The sequence below is a fragment of the Salmo trutta genome, chromosome 37 (assembly GCF_901001165.1).
Source record: "Salmo trutta chromosome 37, fSalTru1.1, whole genome shotgun sequence".
Classification (NCBI taxonomy): Eukaryota; Metazoa; Chordata; class Actinopteri; order Salmoniformes; family Salmonidae; genus Salmo; species Salmo trutta.
The window spans coordinates 9048933-9073381 of NC_042993.1; the positions used below are offsets into that span (position 1 = coordinate 9048933).

The window sequence follows — 24449 nt, forward strand, 5'->3', positions numbered from 1 at the left end:
AATTTGTCCTGTAAAAAGTACACCTTAAGTCAGGGCTGTAAACGGATCGAAGCGAAAGCAACGCGAACTCTTTCAGTGGAAATGGAGTCCCTAGAGAAAGCAAGAACAAGATGGTTGTCAGGAGTAGTGCAGTATTATCATAAGGAGACGTATACTTGGAAAACATCGGAGGAATGGAGGGAAAAGAGAGGGAGAGGAGGGTGAGCTTGAGTCGGATAAAAATGGTGGAAAAAAGGGAGATGGTTTGTTAAAGAATGGTAGAAAGTGTAAGCAGAGGGAGCTGAAGACAGGAGGAGAAATGGAAGTGAATGAGGGTATGCACCGAGGTATGCACCAAGGATCAGGAAAAAGAGGAGTTTGTGACAGGAGTGAAGTTTATGGAAAAAGTGGACTCTTGCCCTTTGGCTAATCCATTTGTGGTTTAACAGTGGTTGGAAAAATACTTGGGTAATGTTGAATCGGTGATGGTAACCAGAAGTGGTCTAGTGATAATTGTTTGTGTTTCTGTTGGTCAGAGGGAAAATGCTCTCCGAATAAAACGAATGGGAGCAAGAAAAGTGAATTGTTTCACTCTCAAGAAAAGGGCACCAATGAAAGGAGTGATTGCTGGGGTAGCAGTAAATATAAAAGTTGACCAGCTGAGGGGAAAGGTTTCTGGTGTATGTGATGCTCGTTGTTTGATGCGACGCAGACAGGGTGGCAAGAGTGGGGAAACCGAGTCATTGTCTGTTCTTTAGAGTTTTGAAGATGAGTCTTTGCTCGACAAAGTGAAGTTAGTTATCCTGTGCGAGCGTATGTACCTAATACATTACGATGTTATAGGTGTCAAGCTTATGGGCATGTGGCAGCAGTGCGTAGGAGGGAGGGTCCAAAGGTGTGAAAAATTAGCCGAAGGGCATGAGACAAAGGAATGTGTAGCATTGGGGAAAGTAGTGGTATGTGTTAATTGTAGGGGTGCCCATGGGGCTGGGGATCAGAAATGTCCCGTGCGAGAGAGGTAGGTTGTGCTTTCCAGGGTTAGAGTAGTGCAGAAGTTGTCATATGCTGAGGCAGTGAAGAAAGTAGAGGAAGATTGATTTTAGGCCTAAAGTCCGTGGCGTAGGCCAAGTTCTCCTGCTGTTCCAATTTCACTATTTGCTATCAAAAACAAAAGTCAGAAAAGGAAAAAAAGTAATTCACATAGGCCTACATTGATTTACAGGTGGAGGACAAGTAATATTCATGAGTATCGTCATTTATTTCCAAAGCATACTTTCTCAGTCTCCTCAACACAGACAGAACAGCTTATTTTGATCATTGCACCTCTTTTGCCATAAAATCAAATTGTGTAGGCTACATGCAGTCCTGGAAATATATTGCACTTACATCCCTTTCAACTTTCTTAACAATGTGCATGCAACCCCTCTCTTTATCTCATAGTCTTCTGTATCTCAAAAGGGATTAAGTATCCTTGCCTGGCTACTCAAACTCCTTGCTCCAGCCAAATGCTACGCCATGCCCACAGACATTAGTTTCTTCTCCGGATCTGAATCTGAGTACATCCCTGACGATTTCTAGAAAGAAAACACATTCTAACCGTTCTGATTGGTCCCAGAAACCGATGGGTTGGGCCAGATCCAGAGCACACGTTGGTAAAGGGGCGTTTAAAACGTTTGTCATTGGCTTTGGTACTCTGATTGGTTAAAGATGATCAAATCGCTGATTATTTTGTTTTGTACAACACCCCTCATTTAGACGTCCCCACAAACGACTTCAACGATGGCAGTCTCAGACTGAAGTATGTAGTGAACATAGAGCAGCAGAAGTATTCAATTTGAGCCATCAGCCAATAACTACCCACCATAAAAGTAATTTATGAAAATCTTTGTAATATACACAAATAACACATTGCCCTGAATATATAGAAACATTTTGTTCAAAGACAATAACCTCTATTGCGAAACACTGCCATGGTGTATCATACCATGTCATTTTTTAATATATTTTTTAAACTTTTTACCCCTTTTTCGTGATATCCAATTGGTAGTTACAGTGTTGTCTCATTGCTTCAACTCCTGTACGGTCTCGGGAGAGGCGAAGGTCGAGAGCCAGGCGTCTTCCGAAACTGCTTGCTTAACCCAGAAGCCAGCCAATGTGGAGGAAACACCGTACAATTGGCAAACGAAGTCAGCGTGCAGGAGTCACTAAAGCATGATGGGACAAGGACATCCCGGCCGGCCAAACCCTCCCCTAACCCGGACGACGCTGGGCCAATTATATGCTGTCTCATGGGTCTCCCGGGTCGCGGCCGGCTGCGACAGAGCCTGGGATCGAACCCGGGTCTGTAGTGAAGCCTCGAAGCCTTAGACCGCTGCGCCAATCGGGAGGCCCCATACCATGTCTTTAAAGTCCCCAAGTTAAGTAGTTATAGATAAACTGCTTTCCTTCTCCGGGGCCACAGGACCTCAATCCACTGATGTTCTTAGATGGCTGATTTCCAATACATCCTGTAACAGTCCAACGACATTCATTGCCAGGGTTTGATTTACAAGGCTACCCTAGACACTCCCAGGCACCTCCAAAACCCTTCCAATAATTTACGTTGACACTCCTGTAAGTGTTAAAAGTATTCATGTCAGTCCAGTGCCTCTCTCTATGGCACCCCCTCTAAAGCCATTCATCCCCTTGCCGTTCATCCCCAATAAGCAGGCTGAAGCCGGGAGTGACAACTCCAGTCTGAAACACTATGTTTCATCCACTGTCCAAATCCACAGGTCCGCAGTAACTCCACCACATTGATACACAGTGACTAGGATTCCCCCCAGCGCAGTCAGGCAGTGGATGGTTTGTCATACTGCAGCCGTGGCTGTGGTAATTTTTAGAGCGTCCAGCAGGTTGCGCTGCCGGACCCTGAGGCTGGCTATGGTTTCCAAATGGGACTCAGGAGTCCATCCTCTGTGTCTGTCTGACAGCCTGGTCCCCTCCACCCAACCTGAGGAATGACAGATAGAGGGAGAGAGAAGCGGGGAGGGGGAGAGGAAAGAGGAGGGACAGAAGGGAAAGAGTTTTAACACAAAGCAACTAGAAAAGCAACACATTTTAAGCACTCAATAACACTGAGGTATGGAGACGTTGTGTCTTCCCACAACCAATCAGGAAGTGGGTGGTTCTGTCCTCCTTACCGTCGCTGCTCTGCTGGTGGACGAGAATCACCTCAGCCTTCTCCAGGGACAGCTCGTCTGGTTGGTGGGCAACGAAGGCTCGGATGCACTGCATCTGTGTGAAGTCTGAGTGGGAGAGAACGTCAGAGGTCAAATACAGCAGGGTCAAGATGTCCCCATTGTTTGACCATGCTATGCTGAATGGCAATATAGCAATTTTTCCAACCCACCTTGTTCTGCAGAGTAGTCAATAACAGGATGGGGCCTGGAGACAGCTGAGATCCATCGCAGTTTATCACCTCTGAAAGATCACAAGAAAACACACTTTTTACACACAATCACACACACCTGTGGATTACTCTACTCTTTGTAACACTGTCATTCTTTGTAACACACACACACACAGGCACACACTCACACAACCCAATCTGTCTTACTGTGTGTCTGTGCTAAGTAGCAGGGCTTTCTTGTTAAGGTGGAGGCGGAAAAGGTTCTTCTCTAGAGAGTGCAGTTTGACACGACAGTTCTCAGCTCGCAGTTCTGACACTGGAGCATGGTCTATCACCGTGAACCTGCCCCCTCTAGAACGAGGGAGGAGAAGAGGAGAGGAGTGTAGAGTTAATAAGGACCAATGATGAGAACATTGAAAAACTTGTCAATAAAAAATAATATCGGTCTAGATTTCCTAATGCTAGGTTTGCTTTGGTTGTTGTGTGAGTGTGTTTGTCTGAAGGGACTCACTCTTTGTTCAGCGACAGCAGCAGGTAGTCATTGAAGAGGTGAAGGTAGACACTCCTCTCTGTTTCCTTCAGAGAGAAATCCATCATCTCAGTCACCGGTCCCTCTCTCACCAGCCTACGAGACTGACTGACCAGGGGGAGAGTCTACAACACACACACATAGGTTAAACTCGGTTAAAGTTTGCTGCTGTACTTGTATTGTAACTTGTAATTGTGATCAGTTCAACACATATGTTCAAGGGACAGCATGTAATGCAGGGGATCATGGGAGAGGTAGTTTATTACACACCCTGCATTCAAAGTCCACTCTGGCACTGAGAGAGACCAGCGACTCAATGCTCTTCATCTGAGTAATACTGTCATTGCTCTCCTGGATCAACTGAAGGACAGAGGGAGAGAAGAGAGATGGTTAACAGTTATCTCTTGGCTACATCATGTAACAGTGCACCACCAGGAGGGGATGGGGGTGTAACATACTCTCTCCAGTAGCTTCATAGCTTTGATGGCCTGGACCTCCTCCTCTGTGCCTTGGGCTGTTCTCTTCACAATGTTCTGAGGCAAAAATACAGAGACAAATGGGGAGAATGAGAGAGATTGAGAAGGGGAGAGTGAGACCGAGACGAAGAGAGGATTATAAGGAGTCGCATACTTAGATTGTGCACTTAAAACATACACACACACAGCCACATAAACAGACCTGCACAAGGAGTTTGATTCGTGTGATCCTCTGGAAGGGGAGGATGAGGAAGGAGCGAAGAGGAAGACGCTGACACACTGGACTGCGTTCCAATTTCTCCACTACCCGCCTGAACCCATGGTTCTCATCCCTGCAAGGCAGACAGAAAGAGAGAGAAAGAAGGTGCTGTTTGTAAGTCAACGTAAACACATAAACGTACAGTAATACAAAGAGTCTGTCCAATCAGTGAACCCTGGGGGAGGACTCACATGAGTCTCTGGTAAGTGGCATCCTGATATGATTGGTTGGTGAGGTAGGGCACGTAGACCTTCTTGAAGCGTTGACAGTGGCGAGCAATGATGTCACACACGGTGAAGTGCATCATATCAGATTCCACCCTCTCTTCCAGCTTCGACAGAAAACTATGAGAACAACAAATACAGAGAAAGACTATGAGGTAAACGTTGACAGAAAAAAGATAAAGAGGGGCACAGAGACACCCCGTGACAATCAGCCTGTGGGTTTGCTTGATTGAGGAACGAACAAATAAGTCCCAGTCCTCTCACCTGTGGCTGATGGCTCGAACATCAGCCAGCCTGGAGAACAGCCAGTTCCTGTCCTGAGTAGTCAACAGCTCCCCAAGCTGCTTAGACTTGACAAAGTGATCCACCACAATGTCCAGACTACGACAGTACGACGCTTCCGAAGTTACAACCTCAAACTGCACCTGACAGGAAGAAGAAAGGAAGAGGAGAGGGGGAGATTACAGGCACTGTTCCAACTACCCCAAGGACCCATAAATCCAGGCTCCAGAAAATCAACATTAGCTACTAGATCACTGGCAAATGTCATCATCGACATTGCTGGTTGAAGGGTCAACTGTTTGTTTTTGTTTACCTCCTGCAGGCGTCTCTGGTCGTCAGTCAGCTCCCCAAACTCAGCACTGTTCCTGACCTCAGGGATCTCCTGCCACAGGCTGGGGGACTGGGTGAGGGAGATGGAGAGGCGGGGAGAGGAAGGCCTGGCTGGGGGGGCCTGGGGCGGCTGTGGTATGGGTAGGAACTTGGCACTGGTGCCACTGGAGGTAGAGCCAGAGAGGGACAGAGAGTGGGGGTGGATGACTGGGGGGAGACGGGGTAAGGGTCTGCGGGCAGGAGGGAACGAGGGGGCCAGGGAGGAGGGTACGGGGGACAGGGGGACAGGGAGCTCCTCGTAGATGGAGAGGGCGTCAGAGCAAGACTGACTGAGGATCTCCCTGTTCTGAGCCGTCTCACTGTACTCCTGGTAGAGCTGGGAATCTGAGAGGGGGTGAGGGAGAGGGAAGAGAGAGAACGGAGGAGAGGTGGAGGGAAGGCAAAGAGAGGTGATGAGAGAGTTGAGTAGAGAAAGAGAGAAGTTAGACAGGGACAGAATGGGTATAGATGAAGAGGACAAGTGAGAGAGAGGCAGAGAAAGAGAGCAAAGGAGAAAGTGGAAGACAGTAAGAGTACAGTGAGAAGAAATACAGAGTTAGGGGGAGAAATATCAAGAGAGGGAAAAGTAGAGAGAGACAGAGAAGTGTGTTAGCCAGAGTGTATGGTTTGCATTTTACACTTCTTGGAATGCTATGCTGTAGCAGCAACAGTTGGTTTTAATTGGCGTTAAGAGATATGAATACCTGCACAAACCTGCCTGTGGCCCTGGAGTGCACGCTCACACACACACACACACGACTTCCCCATTTCATACAATTTCATCATGACTCATAGACCTGCAAACCTGCTGCCATTTTGGTATGTTTAAACGATTGGGTTGGAAAGTAGAACTGAAAATGGAAGAAACCTACAACATGTTTGAGCTGGAAAACAATCTAGGAAAATACAAAAATCAAGCACACACTGTATACATGAGTAAGCCATTCACAGGAAGAAGTCTGTCTTGGGACTCACAGTACACTGCTATACAGTCATATCTTGTCCCAGTTTCAATCTGTCTGTGGACATGTTTGTTTAACAGTACCTTTACTGGCAGATGATATCTGTCTGTGGAAGTATGTTGTTTGATTTTCCTGACTTTTCATTTCAAATTTCAAGGAGCGTAGTTAACCTAGAAATACATGTGCCTTCACAGATTCCATACCTACATAGCCATAAACACAGACTAGCTCTCTCTGCTCATTGAAGCATAAAAGGTGCTATTGAACTAACATTATTATCATATTATTACATATAAAATACATTTCAGAGAAGTGGATGTGTGAAAGTGGAGTGCCTCAGGGATGAAGGAGAGAAACGAGAGGCAGAGCAGTAGAGGTAGAGGTAGAGCAGTAGAAATAGTGCAGTAGAGCAGTAGAGGTAGATCAGTAGAGGTAGTGCAGTAGAGGCAGAGCATTAGAAGTAGAGCAGTAGAAGTAGTAGAGGTAGAGCAGTAGAGACAGAGCAGTAGAAGTAGAGGTAGAGCAGTAGAGGTAGTGCAGTAGAGGCAGAGCATTAGAAGTAGAGCAGTAGAAGTAGTAGAGGTAGAGCAGTAGAGGCAGAGCAGTAGAGGTAGTGCAGTAGAGGCAGAGCAGTAGAAGTAGAGCAGTAGAGGTAGAGCAGTAGAAGTAGTGCAGTAGAGCAGTAGAGGTAGAGCAGTAGAGGTAGTGCAGTAGAGGCAGAGCATTAGAAGTAGAGCAGTAGAAGTAGTAGAGGTAGAGCAGTAGAGACAGAGCAGTAGAAGTAGAGGTAGAGCAGTAGAGGTAGTGCAGTAGAGGCAGAGCATTAGAAGTAGAGCAGTAGAAGTAGTAGAGGTAGAGCAGTAGAGGCAGAGCAGTAGAGGTAGTGCAGTAGAGGTAGAGCAGTAGAGGCAGAGCAGTAGAAGTAGAGCAGTAGAGGTAGAGCAGTAGAAGTAGTGCAGTAGAGCAGTAGAGGTAGAGCAGTAGAGGTAGTGCAGTAGAGGCAGAGCATTAGAAGTAGAGCAGTAGAAGTAGTAGAGGTAGAGCAGTAGAGACAGAGCAGTAGAAGTAGAGGTAGAGCAGTAGAGGTAGTGCAGTAGAGGCAGAGCATTAGAAGTAGAGCAGTAGAAGTAGTAGAGGTAGAGCAGTAGAGGCAGAGCAGTAGAGGTAGTGCAGTAGAGGTAGAGCAGTAGAGGCAGAGCAGTAGAAGTAGAGCAGTAGAGGTAGAGCAGTAGAGGTAGTGCAGTAGAGGTAGAGCAGTAGAGGTAGTGCAGTAGGGGTAGAGCAGTAGGGATAGAGCAGTAGGGGTAGAGCAGTAGAGGTAGAGCAGTAGAGGTAGTGCAGTAGAGGTAGAGCAGTAGAGGCAGACCAGTAGGGGTAGTGCAGTAGAGGTAGAGCAGTAGAGGCAGAGCAGTAGAGGTAGAGCAGTAGAGGTAGTGCAGTAGGGGTAGAGCAGTAGAGGTAGAGCAGTAGAGGTAGTGCAGTAGAGGTAGAGCAGTAGAGGTAGAGGTAGTGCAGTAGAGGCAGAGCAGTAGAGCAGTAGAGGTATAGCAGTAGAAGTTGAGCAGTAGAAGTAGTGCAGTAGAGGTAGAGCAGTAGAGGTAGTGCAGTAGAGGTAGAGCAGTAGAGGCAGAGCAGTAGAGGTAGAGCAGTAGAGGCAGAGCAGTAGAAGTAGAGCAGTAGAGGTATAGCAGTAGAGGTAGAGCAGTAGAAGTTGAGCAGTAGAAGTAGTGCAATGGGGTAGAGCAGTAGAGGTAGTGCAGTAGAGGTAGTGCAGTAGAAGTAGTGCAATGGGGTAGAGCAGTAGAGGTAGTGCAGTAGAGGTAGTGCAGTAGAAGTAGTGCAATGGGGTAGAGCAGTAGAGGTAGTGCAGTAGAGGTAATGCAGTAGAGGTAGTGCAGTAGAGGTAGTGCAGTAGAGGTAGAGCAGTAGAGGTAGAGCAGTAGAAGTTGAGCAGTAGAAGTAGTGCAATGGGGTAGAGCAGTAGAGGTAGTGCAGTAGAGGTAGTGCAGTAGAGGTAGTGCAGTAGAGGTAATGCAGTAGAGGTAGTGCAGTAGAGGTAGTGCAGTAGAGGTAGAGCAGTAGAGGTAGAGCAGTAGAGGTAGTGCAGTAGAGGTAGTGCGTTAGAGGTAGTGCAGTAGAGGTAGTGCAGTAGAGGTAATGCAGTAGAGGTAGTGCAGTAGAGGTAGTGCAGTAGAGGTAGTGCAGTAGAGGTAGAGCAGTAAAGGTAGAGCAGTAGAGGTAGTGCAGTAGAGGTAGTGCGTTAGAGGTAGTGCAGTAAAGGTAGAGCAGTAGAGGTAGAGCAGTAGAGGTAGAGCAGTTGTGGTAGAGCAGTAGAGGTAGAGCAGTAGAAGTTGAGCAGTAGAAGTAGTGCAATGGGGTAGAGCAGTAGAGGTAGTGCAGTAGAGGTAGTGCAGTAGAGGTAGTGCAGTAGAGTTAATGCAGTAGAGGTAGTGCAGTAGAGGTAGTGCAGTAGAGGTAGAGCAGTAGAGGTAGAGCAGTAGAAGTTGAGCAGTAGAAGTAGTGCAATGGGGTAGAGCAGTAGAGGTAGTGCAGTAGAGGTAGTGCAGTAGAGGTAATGCAGTAGAGGTAGTGCAGTAGAGGCAGAGCAGTAGAGGTAGTGCAGTAGAGGTAGAGCAGTAGAGGTAGAGCAGTAGAGGTAGTGCAGTAGAGGTAGTGCGTTAGAGGTAGAGCAGTAGAGGTAGAGCAGTAGAGGTAGTGCAGTAGAGGTAGTGCGTTAGAGGTAGTGCAGTAGAGGTAGTGCAGTAGAGGTAGTGCAGTAGAGGTAGTGCAGTAGAGGTAGTGCAGTAGAGGTAGAGCAGTAGAGGTAGTGCAGTAGAGGTAGTGCGTTAGAGGTAGTGCAGTAGAGGTAGTGCAGTAGAGGTAGTGCAGTAGAGGTAGTGCAGTAGAGGTAGAGCAGTAAAGGTAGAGCAGTAGAGGTAGTGCAGTAGAGGTAGTGCGTTAGAGGTAGTGCAGTAGAGGTAGAGCAGTAGAGGTAGAGCAGTAGAGGTAGAGCAGTAGAGGTAGTGCAGTAGAGGCAGAGCAGTAGAGGTAGAGCAGTAGAGGTATAGCAGTAGAGGTAGAGCAGTAGAGGTAGTGCAGTAGAGGTAGTGCGTTAGAGGTAGTGCAGTAGAGGTAGAGCAGTAGAGGTAGAGCAGTAGAGGTAGAGCAGTAGAGGTAGAGCAGTAGAGGTATAGCAGTAGAGGTAGAGCAGTAGAGGCAGAGCAGTAGAGGTAGAGCAGTAGAGGTATAGCAGTAGAAGTTGAGCAGTAGAAGTAGTGCAGTGGGGTAGAGCAGTAGAGGTATAGCTGTAGAAGTTGAGCAGTAGAAGTAGTGCAGTGGGGTAGAGCAGTAGCGGTATAGCAGTAGAGGTAGAGCAGTAGAGGCAGAGCAGTAGAGGTAGAGCAGTAGAGGTATAGCTGTAGAAGTTGAGCAGTAGAAGTAGTGCAGTGGGGTAGAGCAGTAGAGGTATAGCAGTAGAGGTAGAGCAGTAGAGGCAGAGCAGTAGAGGTAGAGCAGTAGAGGTATAGCTGTAGAAGTTGAGCAGTAGAAGTAGTGCAGTGGGGTAGAGCAGTAGAGGTATAGCTGTAGAAGTTGAGCAGTAGAAGTAGTGCAGTGGGGTAGAGCAGTAGAAGTAGTGCAGTGGGGTAGAGCAGTAGAGGTATAGCTGTAGAAGTAGTGCAGTGGGGTAGAGCAGTAGAGGTATAGCTGTAGAAGTTGAGCAGTAGAAGTAGTGCAGTGGGGTAGAGCAGTAGAGGTATAGCAGAGATACTCACTGTAAAATTTGGAGTTCCTCCTAGCCATTCTGATGGTATCCGTGACATTCCTGGACAGAGGGAGAGGCAGGAGTCAGGACAGGGAATCGTCCACACTTCATCTACAGAAGTAGTGTGGTACATTTTATCTCTACTATTTTAACTCAGGCACTAACACAGCCCAGTGTTAGGGTTAAATTGCAGGCAACAGATCTAACTGTACTTATTGCATGCATGACATCAAAAGACTGACTCTATACATGGCAAGTGGCCATAAAATATGACAATGTAATAAAAACACACAGTCACTGTGGTAGCCCAGTGCACTAACATTACATATGCCCCCTCCCTCTCCACTGCTATCTTCTACTCACCTCAGGTCCACGTCTCCCCAGTTGAAGCTCATCTCCTCCTCCTCATCATCTGGAAGCAGAACATATTGGTTCCATTGTAGTCCAGAGAGATGGAGCAACATAACCCAATAATGTAATATACTGTGGCTGAGAACAGCTCAGCCCAATATGGCCTACAGAACAGAACAGTCAGAGCTGTTTTGGTTACAGAAACAAGGATTGGTTTGTTTGCAAAACTCCCCTGGCTGTGTTCCTCTCTAGGTGGTGTGCTCTAAACAGAACTACTGAACTGAAAACAGAGCTGGGATAGAATGGATAGAAGAGTAATGGAGAAGGAATGAGTTCTGGTTCCAGACAGTTTAACCCTGCCTATTTATTGCGAGATTCTGGGATTGCCACACTGTCCCCACCTCCACTGTCGTCCTCCCTTTCCCCCGCCTCCTTCCCCATTTCAGTGACTCAGCTGATGGCAGTTTCTTGTAAGTCTCCGCATAAAATCACTTCAATGAACTAATGATGAAATTCATACCTCAAGATAAGGAAATTTAAACAACAAAACAGAATTCCACAGTTGTGGTAAGGTTGGGTTAGTTAGCATCAGAGGTTGGATCTCATTAAAAGTTTTGTGAGATCCCACATGAAAAAATACTACAGTTTACTATAGAATACTACAATACTTACTATAGAATGTTGTAACATACTGTAGAATACTATAGTAATTACTACAGTATTATCCAGAAGAAAAACACTGTAGTAAATACTACAGTATTATCCAGAAGAAAAACACTGTAGTAAATACTACAGTAATGTCCACAAAAACACTACAGTCAGCAAAAACACTCCAGTAAATACTACAGTATATTACAATTTGCAAAAACACTACATTAATTACTTTTGTACATACTACAGTTATTTTACTACAGTATTTATACTATAGTTAACTGTAAATAATACAGTATACTACAGTAAATACTACAGTATTCCAGTATTCTGCAAAAACACTACAGTGAATACTATAGTAAAGTCTGCAAAAACACTACAGAGAATACTTAAGCAAATAGGCCAGATGGGTAGTGGTATTGTCACGTCCTGACCCTTGTAAGAGGTCATTTTCTATAGTAGATGGGTCAGGGCGTGACAGGGGGTGTTTGCTTGGTTTTCTTGTTTTCTATTTCTAGGTTTTGTGTTCTAGGTTTTCTATTTCTATGTTGTTGTTTTTTTTGGGTGATCTCCAATTGGAGGCAGCTGGTCCTCGTTGCCTCTGATTGGAGATCATATTTAAGTAGGGGGTTTTGCCTTTTGGGTTTGTGGGTTGTTAATTTTGAGTAGTCTGTTTTCCTCTCTGCGTCACGTTTTTTTTGTATTTCTAGTATTTGGTGTATTTCAACGTTTCACTATAAATAAAAAGATGTGGAACTACAACCATGCTGTGCGTTGGTCCGATCATTCTGACAGTCGCGACAGAACAACCCACCACAAAAGGACCAAGCAGCATGGTAAGGAGTATCTGGAGGAATGGACTTGGGAGGGAATTTTGGATGGAAAAGGACCTTGGATGCAGGCTGGGGAGTATCGACGCCCGAAGGAGGAAATTGAAGAAGCAAAGAGGGAGCGACGATACTACGAGGCCCTATATCCAACAATAGGCAAGGCGGAGAGGCAAACCCCAAAAAACAATTTTGGGGGGGGCATACGGGGAGTTTGGCGACATCAGGGGGGAGACCTGATCTAACTTCCCGTGCGTATCGGAGAGAGCCGTGGAGCAGACAGGAGCCAGTCAGGGAGTCAAGCGCGGAGCTCGACGCAAGATTCTGAAGAGAGGTACTGGCAGAAAGAGCACTACGGAGCGGGCGTGCTGAGGAACAAGTGGATGAAGGAGCAATGGGTTATGGTGTGATTCGCAATATATTGCCCATACGCATTCACAGCCCGGTTCGCTCGGTGCCAGCTCCTCACCGGTGTAGGGCGAGGATGATCATTCAGCCAGAAAGGAGTAGGCCTGCTCAGCATGCCCAGTCTCCAGTTTGCCTCCATAGCCCGGTACGTCCTGTTTCTGCTCCCTGCACTCGTCCTGAGGTGCGTGTTACCAGTCTGGCGCCACCTAGGCCAATTCCACGCATCAGACCTCCAGTGCGCATGCCCAGTTCGGAGTGTCCTGCTCCTGCTCCCTGCATTCGTCCTGAGGTGCGTGTTACCAGTCTGGCACCACCTAAACCAGTTCCACCCATCCGACCTCCAGTGCGCATGCCCATTCCGGAGTGTCCTGTTCCTGCTCCCTGCATTCGTCCTGAGGTGGGGGTTACCAGTCTGGTGCCACCCATGCCAGTACCACACATCAGGATTCCAGTTCACATTCCCAGTCCAGAGCTTCCGGCGACAGTTCCCCGTCCGGAGCTTCCGGCGACAGTTCCCCGTCCGGAGCTTCCGGCAACAGTTCCCCGTCCGAAGCTTCCGGCGCCAGTTCCCCGTCCAGAGCTTCCGGCGACGTTTTTCAGTCCGGAACCTACTGAGACGGCCTACAGTCCGGAACCTACTGAGACGGCCTACAGTCCGGAACCTACTGAGACGGCCTACAGTCCGGAACCTACTGAGACGGTCTTCAGTCCGGAACCTACTGAGGCGGCCTACAGTCCGGAACCTACTGAGACGGCCTACAGTCCGGAACCTACTGAGACGGCCTACAGTCCGGAACCTACTGAGACGGTCTACAGTCCGGAACCTACTGAGACGGCCTACAGTCCGGAACCTACTGAGGCAGCCTACAGTCCGGAACCTACTGAGACGGCCTACAGTCCGGAACCTACTGAGACGGACCTCAGCCCGGAACCTACTGAGACGGACCTCAGCCCGGAACCTACTGAGACGGACCTCAGCCCGGAGCCTCCAGCGACGCTCCTCAGCCCGGAGCCTCCAGCAACGCCTCCCAGTCCGGAGCCTCCAGCGACGCCTCCCAGTCCGGAGCCTCCAGCGACGCCTCCCTGTCCGGCGCCTCCAGCGACGCCTCCCAGTCCGGAGCCTCCAGCGACGCTCCCAAGTCCGGAGCCTCCAGCGATGCCTCCCAGTCCGGAGCCTCCAGCGGCGGTCTGCAACCCAGAGCCTTCAGCGGCGGCCAGCAGCCCAGAGCCTTCAGTGGCGGCCAGCAGCCCAGAGCCTTCAGCGGTGGACAGCAGCCCAGAACCTTCAGCGGTGGCCTGCAGCCCAGATCCTCCAGCGGTGGTCTGCAGCACAGAGCTTCCGGTAATGATCTACAGTCCGATTCTTCTAATAATGATCGACATGTCGGTGTTACAGAAGCGGAGGGATCTGCGGGCAGAACGGGGTTACGCCCGGAGCTGGAGCCACCTCCATTGCTGGAGGATTGGAGGGATAGGAAGGTTCTGGGTTTAGCACCAGAGCTGCCATAGACTTTTGTCACCCTCCATACCCTCTCCTTGTGTTTTTGGTTGTTTTGTTGGGGGTTTTTGTGTGCAGTCGGGGTCTGCACCTTTGGGGGGGGGGGGGTACTGTCACGTCCTGACCAGTGTAAGAGGTCATTTTCTATAGTAGATGGGTCAGGGCATGACAGGCGGTTTTGGTTGGGTTTCTTGTATTCTATTTCTATGTTTTGTGTTCTAGGTTTTCTATTTCTATGTTGTTGTTTTTTGGGGTTGATCTCCAATTGGAGGCAGCTGGTCCTCGTTGCCTCTGATTGGAGATCATATTTAAGTAGGGGGGTTTTCCTTTTGGGTTTGTGGGTTGTTAATTTTGAGTAGTGTGTTTTCCTCTCTTCGTCACGTTTTGTTGTTTTTTTGCATTTCTAGTATTTGATGTATTGCAACGTTTCACTATAAATAAAAAGATGTGGAACTACATCCATGCTGCGCGTTGGTCCGATCACTCTGACAGTTGTAACAGGTATATGGCTAATATACCATAGCTAAGGGCTGTTCTTATGCACAACGTATCGAGGAGTGCCTGGATACAGCCCTTAGCTGCGGTATATTGGCCATATACCACAAACCCTGAAGTACCTTATTGCTATTATAAACTGGTTACCAATGTAATTAGAACAGTAAAAAGTAATTTTGTCATACCAGTGTGAGACAGTCTGGTATACCACGTCTTTCAGACAATCAGCATTCAGGGCTCGAACCACCTGGTTTATAATATAGTATTTATACCATAGTATACTATAGTATTTTTTCATGTGGGTATCAATAACTAAGAATTAACGTTTGTTTATATAACTGTCTTCAAATTAAAAAGTTTGAACTCTTCTGTCTGGCGTTCTTAAAGCTTTGGTTAGGTTGACAAAATGAGATGATCATGAAATGAGTTGAGTAATAAGATCATAATTAGGATATTCTAATGTTAATCTGTGTTAGGTGTTGAGCTGCTTTTCTCTTGATTTATTCCTCCTTTTTCTGTCTTTCTCACCTGACGCCTGGAATATTCTTGTTCTGCGATCCCTCGCATCTCCTCTTCCTTCTTCTTCTTCCTCGTTTCTTCTTTCTGTTGTCTTGTGGAACCCCCGCCTCCTATACCGAACATCGGTGCCAGAATCTTGGAAACTACAAGTGCTCTTCACCCCCCCTCCTCCCGTTTTTTTACTCTCTTCCTTGCCCTCCCTCATCCTCTCCTCTTCCCCTCCTACCCTCTTCTCCTCCTCCCTGTCCACTTTCCTCTCCTCAGTCGCCTCTCCCACTTTCCCCCTGTCGTCGGTCCCATCTTCTATCCTCTTTTCCTGCTTCCCCTCTACCACACTATTCTCTCCCCCCTCTACTACACTATTCTCTCCCCCCTCTACCACACTATTCTCTCCCCCCTCTACCACACTATTCTCTTCCCCCTCTACCACACTATTCTCTTCCCCCTCTCCCACAGGCCTCTCTTTCTCCCCTTCTTCCTCCGTCTTTTCCTCTATGGGGATGATAGGTTGTTCTGAATCAGGGTTGTATATAAGGCTGGGGCAGCTGGTTGGTTTGTACAGGGTGTTGCTCACAGAGAGAAACAGATCTTCCTCTTTCTGGGCATTCGCTTCTTTCTCTGCATCCAGTATATGAACCTCGTCCACAACTTCGACCCCTTTCTCCATCTCACCCTCATCCTCTGTCACCATCTCTACCTGGATATGTATATGACTGTCTGTTTGTCTGTCCGCACACACATTGTTATCCTCCACCTCCTCTCCCTGTCTGTCTGTAGGTGTGTCACCATGAGTATTGTGTAGGGTCAGGGCAGCATGCAGGTCTATGGGTTTGCCATCACCAAGCATAGCTGTGAAAGCCTCAGTATGCATGTCTGTTAGTTTCTCCCCTGTACCTCTCTCATCCTCCACCTTCCCTGGCTCTGCCTCCCGTTCAGCCAGCCTCGCCTCCACCGACTTCCTCCCATGCTTCGTCCTCTTCTGAACCGTGGCATAGACGGTTGAGGCTCCTCCCCCCTCTGGCGTCTCATCCTTTTCTTCCTCTAGCTCCTCTTCTACCCTCTCGGTCCCTCTCGCAGTCTGGCTGACCTCTTGACCTCCCTGTGACTCTGGCTGGGGGTTGCCGAGGGCGTGTTCCTCCGAGCTGCCAAGGATCTCGCTCAATACGTTCTTGGCCCACTTCATTTGTGAGGCCTGGGAGTGGCGCTTGGCCTCCTCTTCTGTGCTCCAGGCTCCCCTTATACAGATTTGGATGGCCACAGCTTCCTCTGGGCTCATCACTCCAGGGTTATTCTGGTCAGAGGTGGCTTGGTCAACTACAGGAACCCCATGGTGGTGGTACTCTCCACTGGGATGTGAAGATGGACCTATCTCTGGTTCTGTCCTCCTCCTGTCTGTTGGGTCCCTCTCTCTTATTTCTGTGTACTCTTTATGTCTTTCTCTCCACTCTTTGAGGAGTTTTTCGGTCTCAGAGTTTCTCCTTCGCTCTCTCTCAGCGTATGGGTTCTCCTCCATGACCTTCAGTCGTTCTCCGCTCTCTCGTTCTAGGGTGGTGTGACTGACGTCCACTATGGAGCTCTCTTCTGTGTCTGTTCTCTCCTCCTTTGGCACATGGATCTCATCCTTCACTATTTTTCTCTCATTCTTTGCCCCTTGGTCTCCATCTCTGGAAGGGTGTGTTATGTCACCACTGTCCCTATCACCATATCCAGGATTTTGATTGGTCTGCTCTGATTCCAAGTCACCCAAGACTGCTGTCTGATTAGGTTTTGACCTGGGCAGTGTTTGTCCAATCACACAGAACACATAGGTGGGTTGCTTCTTCCCCTTTCCGTCATTCACCTCTCCCTCCACTGCATCATCATTTTGCTCTGTCCGCTCTTCTGTTCTTTCTCTCTCTCTTTCATGTCTTCTCCCTCCACCTCTCTCCATCTCTCCCTCGCTCCCCTGAAAGCCAATAGGTTGCCTTGTAACATGATTAGCAACCCCAACTTCCAAGAATTCCTTGCAGTCCTCAAACTCCTCTTCTCCACCGCTGGACACAGTGATAAAGCCGTCCTCAGAGGAAGGGATTCTATCTCTCCCTCCTTCCCACTCTCTCTCACTTCCTCCATCGCTCTCGAACCGTGCATATCTATCACTTCCTCCTTCTTCCTCTCTGTCACCCTCTGCGTTATCTGTCACATTCTCTCTCTCTGTCTCACTGTCCCTCTGCCAGCGTTCCTCTCTCTCTCCATCGCTGTAAGTCTGGTGTTCCTCTCCTCTGCTATAACTCCTCCAGGCTTCTGTCTCATCATCTTCATCTACATTTAACCCTCTCTCCGAATACCTCTCCCTCCCACCCTCCCTCTCAGTTTTTCTCTCTTCGTCTATGGACTTTCTTTGTTCCACCGACCTATCCTCTTGTCCTTCTCCCTCTGTCTTCCTCTCTTTTTCTCTGCCTGTCCTTTGTTCCACGGATCTGTCCTCTTCTTCACTTCTATCTCTCCATCTGTTAGTGTGCCTGTCTCTTTCTCGCTCTATAACCTCATCCTCTAAAGAGGAGTCTTTGTTATATCTGACCCTCTGTGGTAATAACCACATCCTCCGTTGCTCAGGGCGCTTTGGTATCGTCTCCTCCTCTCCTTCTTCTCTCCCCCTCACTCTATCTGGTCTCTCTTTTTCACTACACTCTCTCTGCCCCCTGTCCACATCTCCCTCTGACTCCTTCTCTTCATGACTTTCTCTTCCTCTTCTCCATTTTCTTTCCCTCTCTATGTCACTGCTCCATTCTCCGCTGCTCTGGACTCGTGGTGGCACCCTTGGGGCTGTCTCACTCAGCGATTGACTAGCTCCGTCTGCTCCTCCCTCCCTTTTGGGATCTGTCTCTCTGTCCTTCTTCTCCCTGCGCCTCCTCTCTTCATCCTCCCCCTTGGAATATCTCTCCCTCTCTCTGAATCTTTCTCCATCCATCCGCTTCCCTCTCTCTCCAGTTACATTGGACTGTGTTCCCTCCCTCACTTTCTCCGGGTCCCTCCTTTCCCTTGGTCCATCCTCTCGTCTGCCCCCTTCTTTCACCTCATCCCTCTCTCTCTCCACTTCCCTCACTTTTCTCCTGTCCCTCTCTCTGTATCTCTCCATGTCGCTCTTTCCATCCCTGTCCCTGTCCCCTTCCCTCACTCTCGGTCTATAAGCATCTCTCTTTCCACCCCTCTCTCTGTATATCTCCCCCCCTCTCCATTTCTGTCTCTCCTTCTCTTTCTCCCTCACTCTATCCCATGCTGCGTTCCCCTCATTGTCCCCCTCACTTTTACTATGAGGATGTTTCAGTTCTCTTCTGTTGTCATCCCTCACTCTCTCTTTCCACTTCTCTCCATCACTGTCTCCCTCACTCATGGTGTCCCTCTGTCCCTCTGTATTTCCTTCCCTCCTTCCATCCCTGCCCTCTCTATCCGAATAGTTCTGTGAATCTCCCTCTCTTCTTCTAACCTCCCTTTCTCCCTGCCGGAGTTTTGACCTCTCTCTCTCTCCATCCATATACCTCTCTCTTTTGCTCCATAGGTCATTGCCCTTTGAATCCCTCTCTCTTCTCCTCTCTCTGAAATCTGTCTCCGCTTCCCTCGCTCTCTCCCTCCGTCTCACTGTCTTATCCTCCATGGGCTTCCCTCCATTTCTCTCTCCGTCCTCCTGTGCCCTGATTCTCTCCTTCTCCCTCTCCCTCTCCCTCTCTCTGTACCTTTGGAAGTCCCTCTCTGCATCTCGATACCGCTGTATCTTTGCTGCTGTCTCTCGTTCTCTCTCCCAGTCATCCATCTCTGTTCCCTTCTGTCTCTCCAATTGTCTCGTTCCTTCTTTCCCCACATCTTCCTCCACAAATGCACTCATTCTTCTGTCTCTCTCTTTACTATTTTTTATCATTCTAGGAAACGTGTCTCCTTTCTTTCTCTCCTTTTCTCTGTCTCTGTCGTTCCTAATCTCCAGATTTGAAGTAGGTCTTCCATTGGCACGTCTCTCTCCCGCTCTCCCCCTTTCTCGCTCTCTCCATTCCCTTTCCTCCTTCTCTCTGTTCCTCTCTCTTGGTCCGGGTTCCATCTCTTTTCTTCTATTTCTTGTTTTGTCCTTCAATCTCTCCATTTCTCTTTCTCTCCTCCATTCCTCCTCTCGGATCCTCTCCCTCTCTCTGTCTGTCCGGGCCACAGTTCCAGGTCTGGGACTTGTTTCGCGGCAGATCTGGCTGATTGGCTGAGGGTTCCGGTAGGAAGCGCTTTGATTGGATGGATCAAATGTGTCAAAGGGAGTCAGACTGGGGCGTTTAGTCCCCATGGTAACATACTTTTTTTAGAACCTGAAAGATGGTAATATTCTCTCATTAATGTATAATTCATCACAATCTGGACATTCTGCAAGGATACTGCTACAACCAATAGAATCACTTGAAGTAGCAACACTTTCAATCACTAAATGGAGATAAAGGAATGTTGGAGATCAATGAAAATGGAAGGTTAACAACAACATTATGCCTATTGTGGCCCTCGAACACTGAAGCTGAATAGTGGCCTAGTGTCTTTACCAGCCCTGACCAATGCTTCACTATTCATTTATTCAAATTGGAAGTAAAAAAAAATGTAAATTACAAAAAGGTGAAAATACTGTAACTATAATACAACACAAGTCCAATGTGTTATAACTGTGGGTGTTATGATGATAAGAACCCCATGCAACAATGTGTTTATGCGACCAATTTGAGACCACAGCATCACAACCTTTAGTCAGACAACAGTTAATAGCCAACCCACAATAGCCAACCCTGTATTTCAATACACTTTAACTCAATGGATTCTACTGCTAACTGCTTGAGGTGGATTTTCCCTTTAAATGATCTTTTCCCTTTACGCTTGGAGCACCAAGTATCTATACAACAACAGAGCCAACAGCAAAGTGTTGTAGAAAATTACAGAAACAGCTCAGCAGATTATGTGACACCTGGGAACACTGATTTATTGAACGCAGCACAGCACACGTCTGCATAGCACAGTCCACATAACATCGCTCAGCACACCAACTAACCCTAAAACAGGACTCTCTTACACACAATGAAAACACATCTAACACATAAACCACTAGACAAATTAGCCATGAATCAATGTTAGAACTGTAGAATGACTGGTAGATCAGTAGAGAAACACAGTAAAGAGATCTGAGGGACTCACCTGAGTTTAGTACGCTAGGGAGCTCTAGTCTCCCTTCTCTCTGCAGCTCTCAATTAGTTCAGTAGTGTGAACTAACAAGGATTGCACAACACAAGCAATCCTCCTTCCTCTCCAGATCTGGGGGGGGGGGGGGGATCAGAAAGGCAAACAAAGTTCTATTTCAACTTTAATCCAATCGTGACCCTCTGACTCTCTCCGCATCTGTTTTCTTCTCGATATGTCTGTCAACCTCTCCCCTCTGCTCTTCTCCTTCTTGCTGTTTCACCCCTCCTCCCTCCTTCCCTGCTCAAATTCCCAAACAAGTCTGAACAGATTTACACTTATCTTCCCCCTCTTTTTCTCTCTGTCTTGTCTTCACAGCCACTGTTAATGAACAGAGGAATCTGGACAAAGCAAACGACAGGCCACGGACTGTATCCCACAAATCAATCTGTTCTCCTTCCTCCCACACTGACGTGATCAGTTACTGTTGACCCCGAGATAAAGCTTGCTGAATCTCGCTGACTCTCTCACTAAATACAGGAAGTACACCTCCTGGGTGTCTCTCCCTTGTCTGTGATTGGTTGATGCAGAATTGCCGGGTGTGTCTGCATAGCACACTTAAGGCAGGTAAGGGTTGTAGATTCTAGAATCAAGGAAGGGGGAGGGGAGGCAAAGAGGAGTGAGAACACACTCACACAGTGATTCAGCAAACAAACCACCAACACAGCCTACAGCAGGCTTATAGAAACTTCCCTAACATTCCCTGGAGAAGTAGTAAATTGGGAAAGAACTCCAAGTTCCACAGAAAAGGAAAGCTAGTTCTTCAGATCACAGTAACAGGATTGGGCAATGACAGAAAAGGAAGAGGGACTTATATACATGTCAGCTGTACTGTCAGCGCTGCTAGGGCCAGGAGTTTACCCAGACCATGTAACCTAATTAGGAAACCTTGGGGCCCGAGTCATTACAAATACCAATGATTTAAGTATGTAAACAGAGTATTGTTATTAACCATGAGGAATTACTGGAATCTATAAGATCACGAAATAATGTAAATTCATAAGATAATGTGTCAGATAGATGTATTGTAATGCTCCTTTCTGCTGGTATTTTCTGGGCTTGGGTTCGATGAGGGTGGGGTGTCAGAGTGGAGGGAAACTACACCCCCTCAGGATGGGACACAGCAATCAATGGCAATTGAATGATGAAAATAGTTTTTTGGGGAAAGAAACTAATCATCGAGTCTGTTGAAAAATATTTGTGGAGAAGCAACTATATTTTCACATCTGTCTGTTCCACCTCTAGATAATCCTATTCTACCCTCATCCCAAGATCAAACATACCTGGAGTGCATGCACTCTGTTTAAACCAATAAATGAAGTGGTGGGCTACCTCTAATCCTTTCATGTAAATGCATGAAGGAGGATGCTAATTAGGTTACAGCGACAATCAGACAGAGAAAACAGGTTTGGGTTATATCACCATCACCCCTCCACACAGTGATCAGTGAAGAAACATTGTTGATTCTGGAGCATACTTTTGTCTATTCCATTGTGAGCTTGATGTAGTTATTTCACTGTCAGCTGAGTTTCCTCTGAAGAGTGGAAAGAATGGTCATCATCTTGAATTTAGTGACACATTCAGCCATGGTAGACATCCATGTGACTTCCCCCTACATCAAACATCTCTCTTGTTTAAACTGTGTGTATGCTATCAGACCTCTGATCTGTGTGATGATGAACATGACTGGTCCATTCAGGCCTTAAACATATTATTTATAAATAAAGACAGACAGCCTTATTGTATTTTAGATCCTATGTCAACTATATCATCCTAAACCTATATCATCTTTTAAGATTCTGCTACTCTGTTTATTATCTATGCATAGTCACTTTAACTCTACCTACATGTAAATATTACCTCAATTACCTCGACTAACCGGTGCCCCCCACATTGACTCTGTGCAGGTACCCCCTGTATATAGCCTCGCTATTGTTATTTTACTGCTGCTCTTTAATTATTTGCTACTTTTGTTTTTTACTTAACACTTATTTTTCTTAAAACTGCATTGTTGGTTAAGGGCTTGTAAGTAAGCATTTCACTGTAAGATCTACACCTGTTGCATTCGGCGCATTTGACAAATACAATGTGATTTGATTTGAAGCTGTGCATTGCTGAAGCCATCAATGTCAAGTCCTGACCAGTAAAAGGGGTTGTTTGTTATTGTAGTTTGGTCAGGGCGTGGCAGGGGGTGTTTGTTTAGTGTGTTTCGGGGATTTTGGTTTATGTTCTATGTTTTTATGTGGTTTTCTAGTTTTTCTATGTCTATGTTAGTTTTGTCAATGACCTCCAATCAGAGGCAGCTGTTTGTTGTTTTCACTTGTGTTTGTGGGTGGTTGATTCCTGTTTAGTCTATGCACCTTACGGGACTGTTTCGTTGTTTGTTTTGTGTAAGTGTTTTGGTTTCCTTCAATAAAAGAAGATGTTCACTTTACCCGCTGCAGGTTGGTCCACTACCTATAACGACGCTTGTGACAGAACCACCCACCAACTAAGGACCAAGCAGCGGAGGAGGGAGCAGCAGGAGAGCTACTTTGAGTAGTGGACATGGGAGGAAATAATGGATGGAAAGGGACCCTGGAGGCAGGCAGGGGAGTACCGGCGCCCGAAGGAGGAGCTGGAGGCAGCAAAGGCTGAGCGACGGAGGTATGAGGCACTATATCCTCCATTTCAGGAGGTGAGGAGGCAGCACCAAAAAATGTCTTGGGGGGGGCACACGGGGAGTTGGATTAAGTCAGGCAATAGGCCTGAACCAACTCCTCATGCTTATTATGGGGAGCGTTTGGTGTTGAGAGCACCGTGCTATGCGGAAGTGCGCACGGTCTCGCCCATCCGCACGCACAGTCCGGTACGGTTGATACCAGCCCCCGCAAGTGCCGTTCTAGAGTGGGCATCCAGCCAGGGAGAAGTGCGCCGGCACAGCACATCCGGCCACCAGTGCGTCTCCTAGGCCCAGGCTACCCTGCGCCTGCTCTACGCACGGCAGCCATCATGCCTCAGCACAGCCCAGTTCGCCCTGTACCAGCACTCCGCCCGTGCAGGGCTACAGTGACAATCCAGCCAGGATGGGTTGTGCAGGCTGTGCGCTCCAGACCTCCAGTACGTATTCAAGACCCAGTGTACCCTGTTCCTGCTCCTCGCACTAGCCCTATATAACCGCTGCATATTGGTCCGATGATTTCTCCTCTTCTGACGACGACGATTATGACAATCAATGTTGTTTCACTGATTTACACTGGCTAAAGTAATGGGAAAACACGAGAGAATGGCGAGGGTTTAAATTCAGAACATCAATTACTGTGTGATGTTTGTTCGTTCTTGCCATCCTTACCAAGAACTACCCAACTACAAATTCCCAAATCAGCTTGTCACGGTCGTGATAATGGACGGACCAAGGTGCAGCGTGTGTTGAGTTCCACATCTTTATTTGCAGTGAAAACTTAAACAAAAAAGCAATAAACATACAACGACCATGAACTCCGTGGTGCTGAATGCACTCACACAAAACAATATCCCACAAACACAGGTGGGAAAAAGGGCTACCTAAATATGATCCCCAATTAGAGGCAACGATTACCAGCTGCCTCTAATTGGGAACCATACAAACCACCAACATAGAAATACAAACGCTAGAAACCCCCCCTAGTCACGCTCTGACCTATACACCATAGAGAACCCAGAGGGCTCTCTATGGTTAGGGCGTGACGCAGCTGACAGGGTTGTGAAGCCGTCAAGGGAGGAATTTGACCACTACTGTGCTGCTTCACAGCAAGCGAAACGAGGAATCGGGAGAAAGAGTGCGCTTGTTTGAAATGGAAAAGCGTTGCGGTAGTTATTGATAAAGAAGAACATCAAGACAAAACAGCTGCTTTACAAGTGGGATGCACTGTTGAGCGCTACATTCAGAGGGGTTTGTGCTGAATGTACAGAGATTGTGACAGGCGGTTAAATGGCGTGCCTTGACACGGCAAGAACAAGATGTATGTCAGAAGTGTAGTATTATCAAATCAAATGTTATTTGTCACATGCGCCGAATACAACAGGTGTTACCTTACCGCGAAATGCTTACTTAAAAGCCCTTAACCAACAATGCAGTTCAAGAAATAGAGCTAACAAAATATTTACTAAACAAACTAAAGTAAAAAGTAGCGCAATAAAATTACACAACAATATCGAGGCTATATACAGGGGGTACCAGTATCGAGTCAATGTGCGGGGGTACAGGTAGTTTCCACAT

General features: G+C 47.4%; 1 protein-coding gene across 2 annotated transcripts; it reads right to left on the reverse strand.

The window, feature by feature from the left end:
* Nucleotides 1-1215: 1215 nt before the first annotated feature.
* LOC115176535 (rho guanine nucleotide exchange factor 5-like) lies at nt 1216-20715 on the reverse strand. Of its 2 annotated transcripts, XM_029736574.1 has the most exons (15): nt 20171-20708; nt 14993-19305; nt 10598-10646; nt 10245-10294; nt 5454-5854; nt 5123-5283; nt 4826-4978; nt 4578-4707; nt 4358-4432; nt 4170-4259; nt 3882-4024; nt 3578-3721; nt 3371-3441; nt 3162-3266; nt 1216-2971 (listed from the first exon to the last, which is right to left on the reverse strand). In XM_029736574.1, the coding sequence occupies exons 2-15, from the start codon at nt 19281-19283 to the stop codon at nt 2829-2831; spliced, it is 6006 nt and encodes a 2001-aa protein (XP_029592434.1). In that variant the 5' UTR covers nt 19284-19305; nt 20171-20708; the 3' UTR covers nt 1216-2828. The 2 variants fall into 2 exon arrangements, with proteins under 2 accessions (XP_029592434.1, XP_029592435.1); XM_029736575.1 differs by lacking the exon at nt 14993-19305 and having other exon boundaries at nt 20171-20715.
* Nucleotides 20716-24449: the final 3734 nt, after the last annotated feature.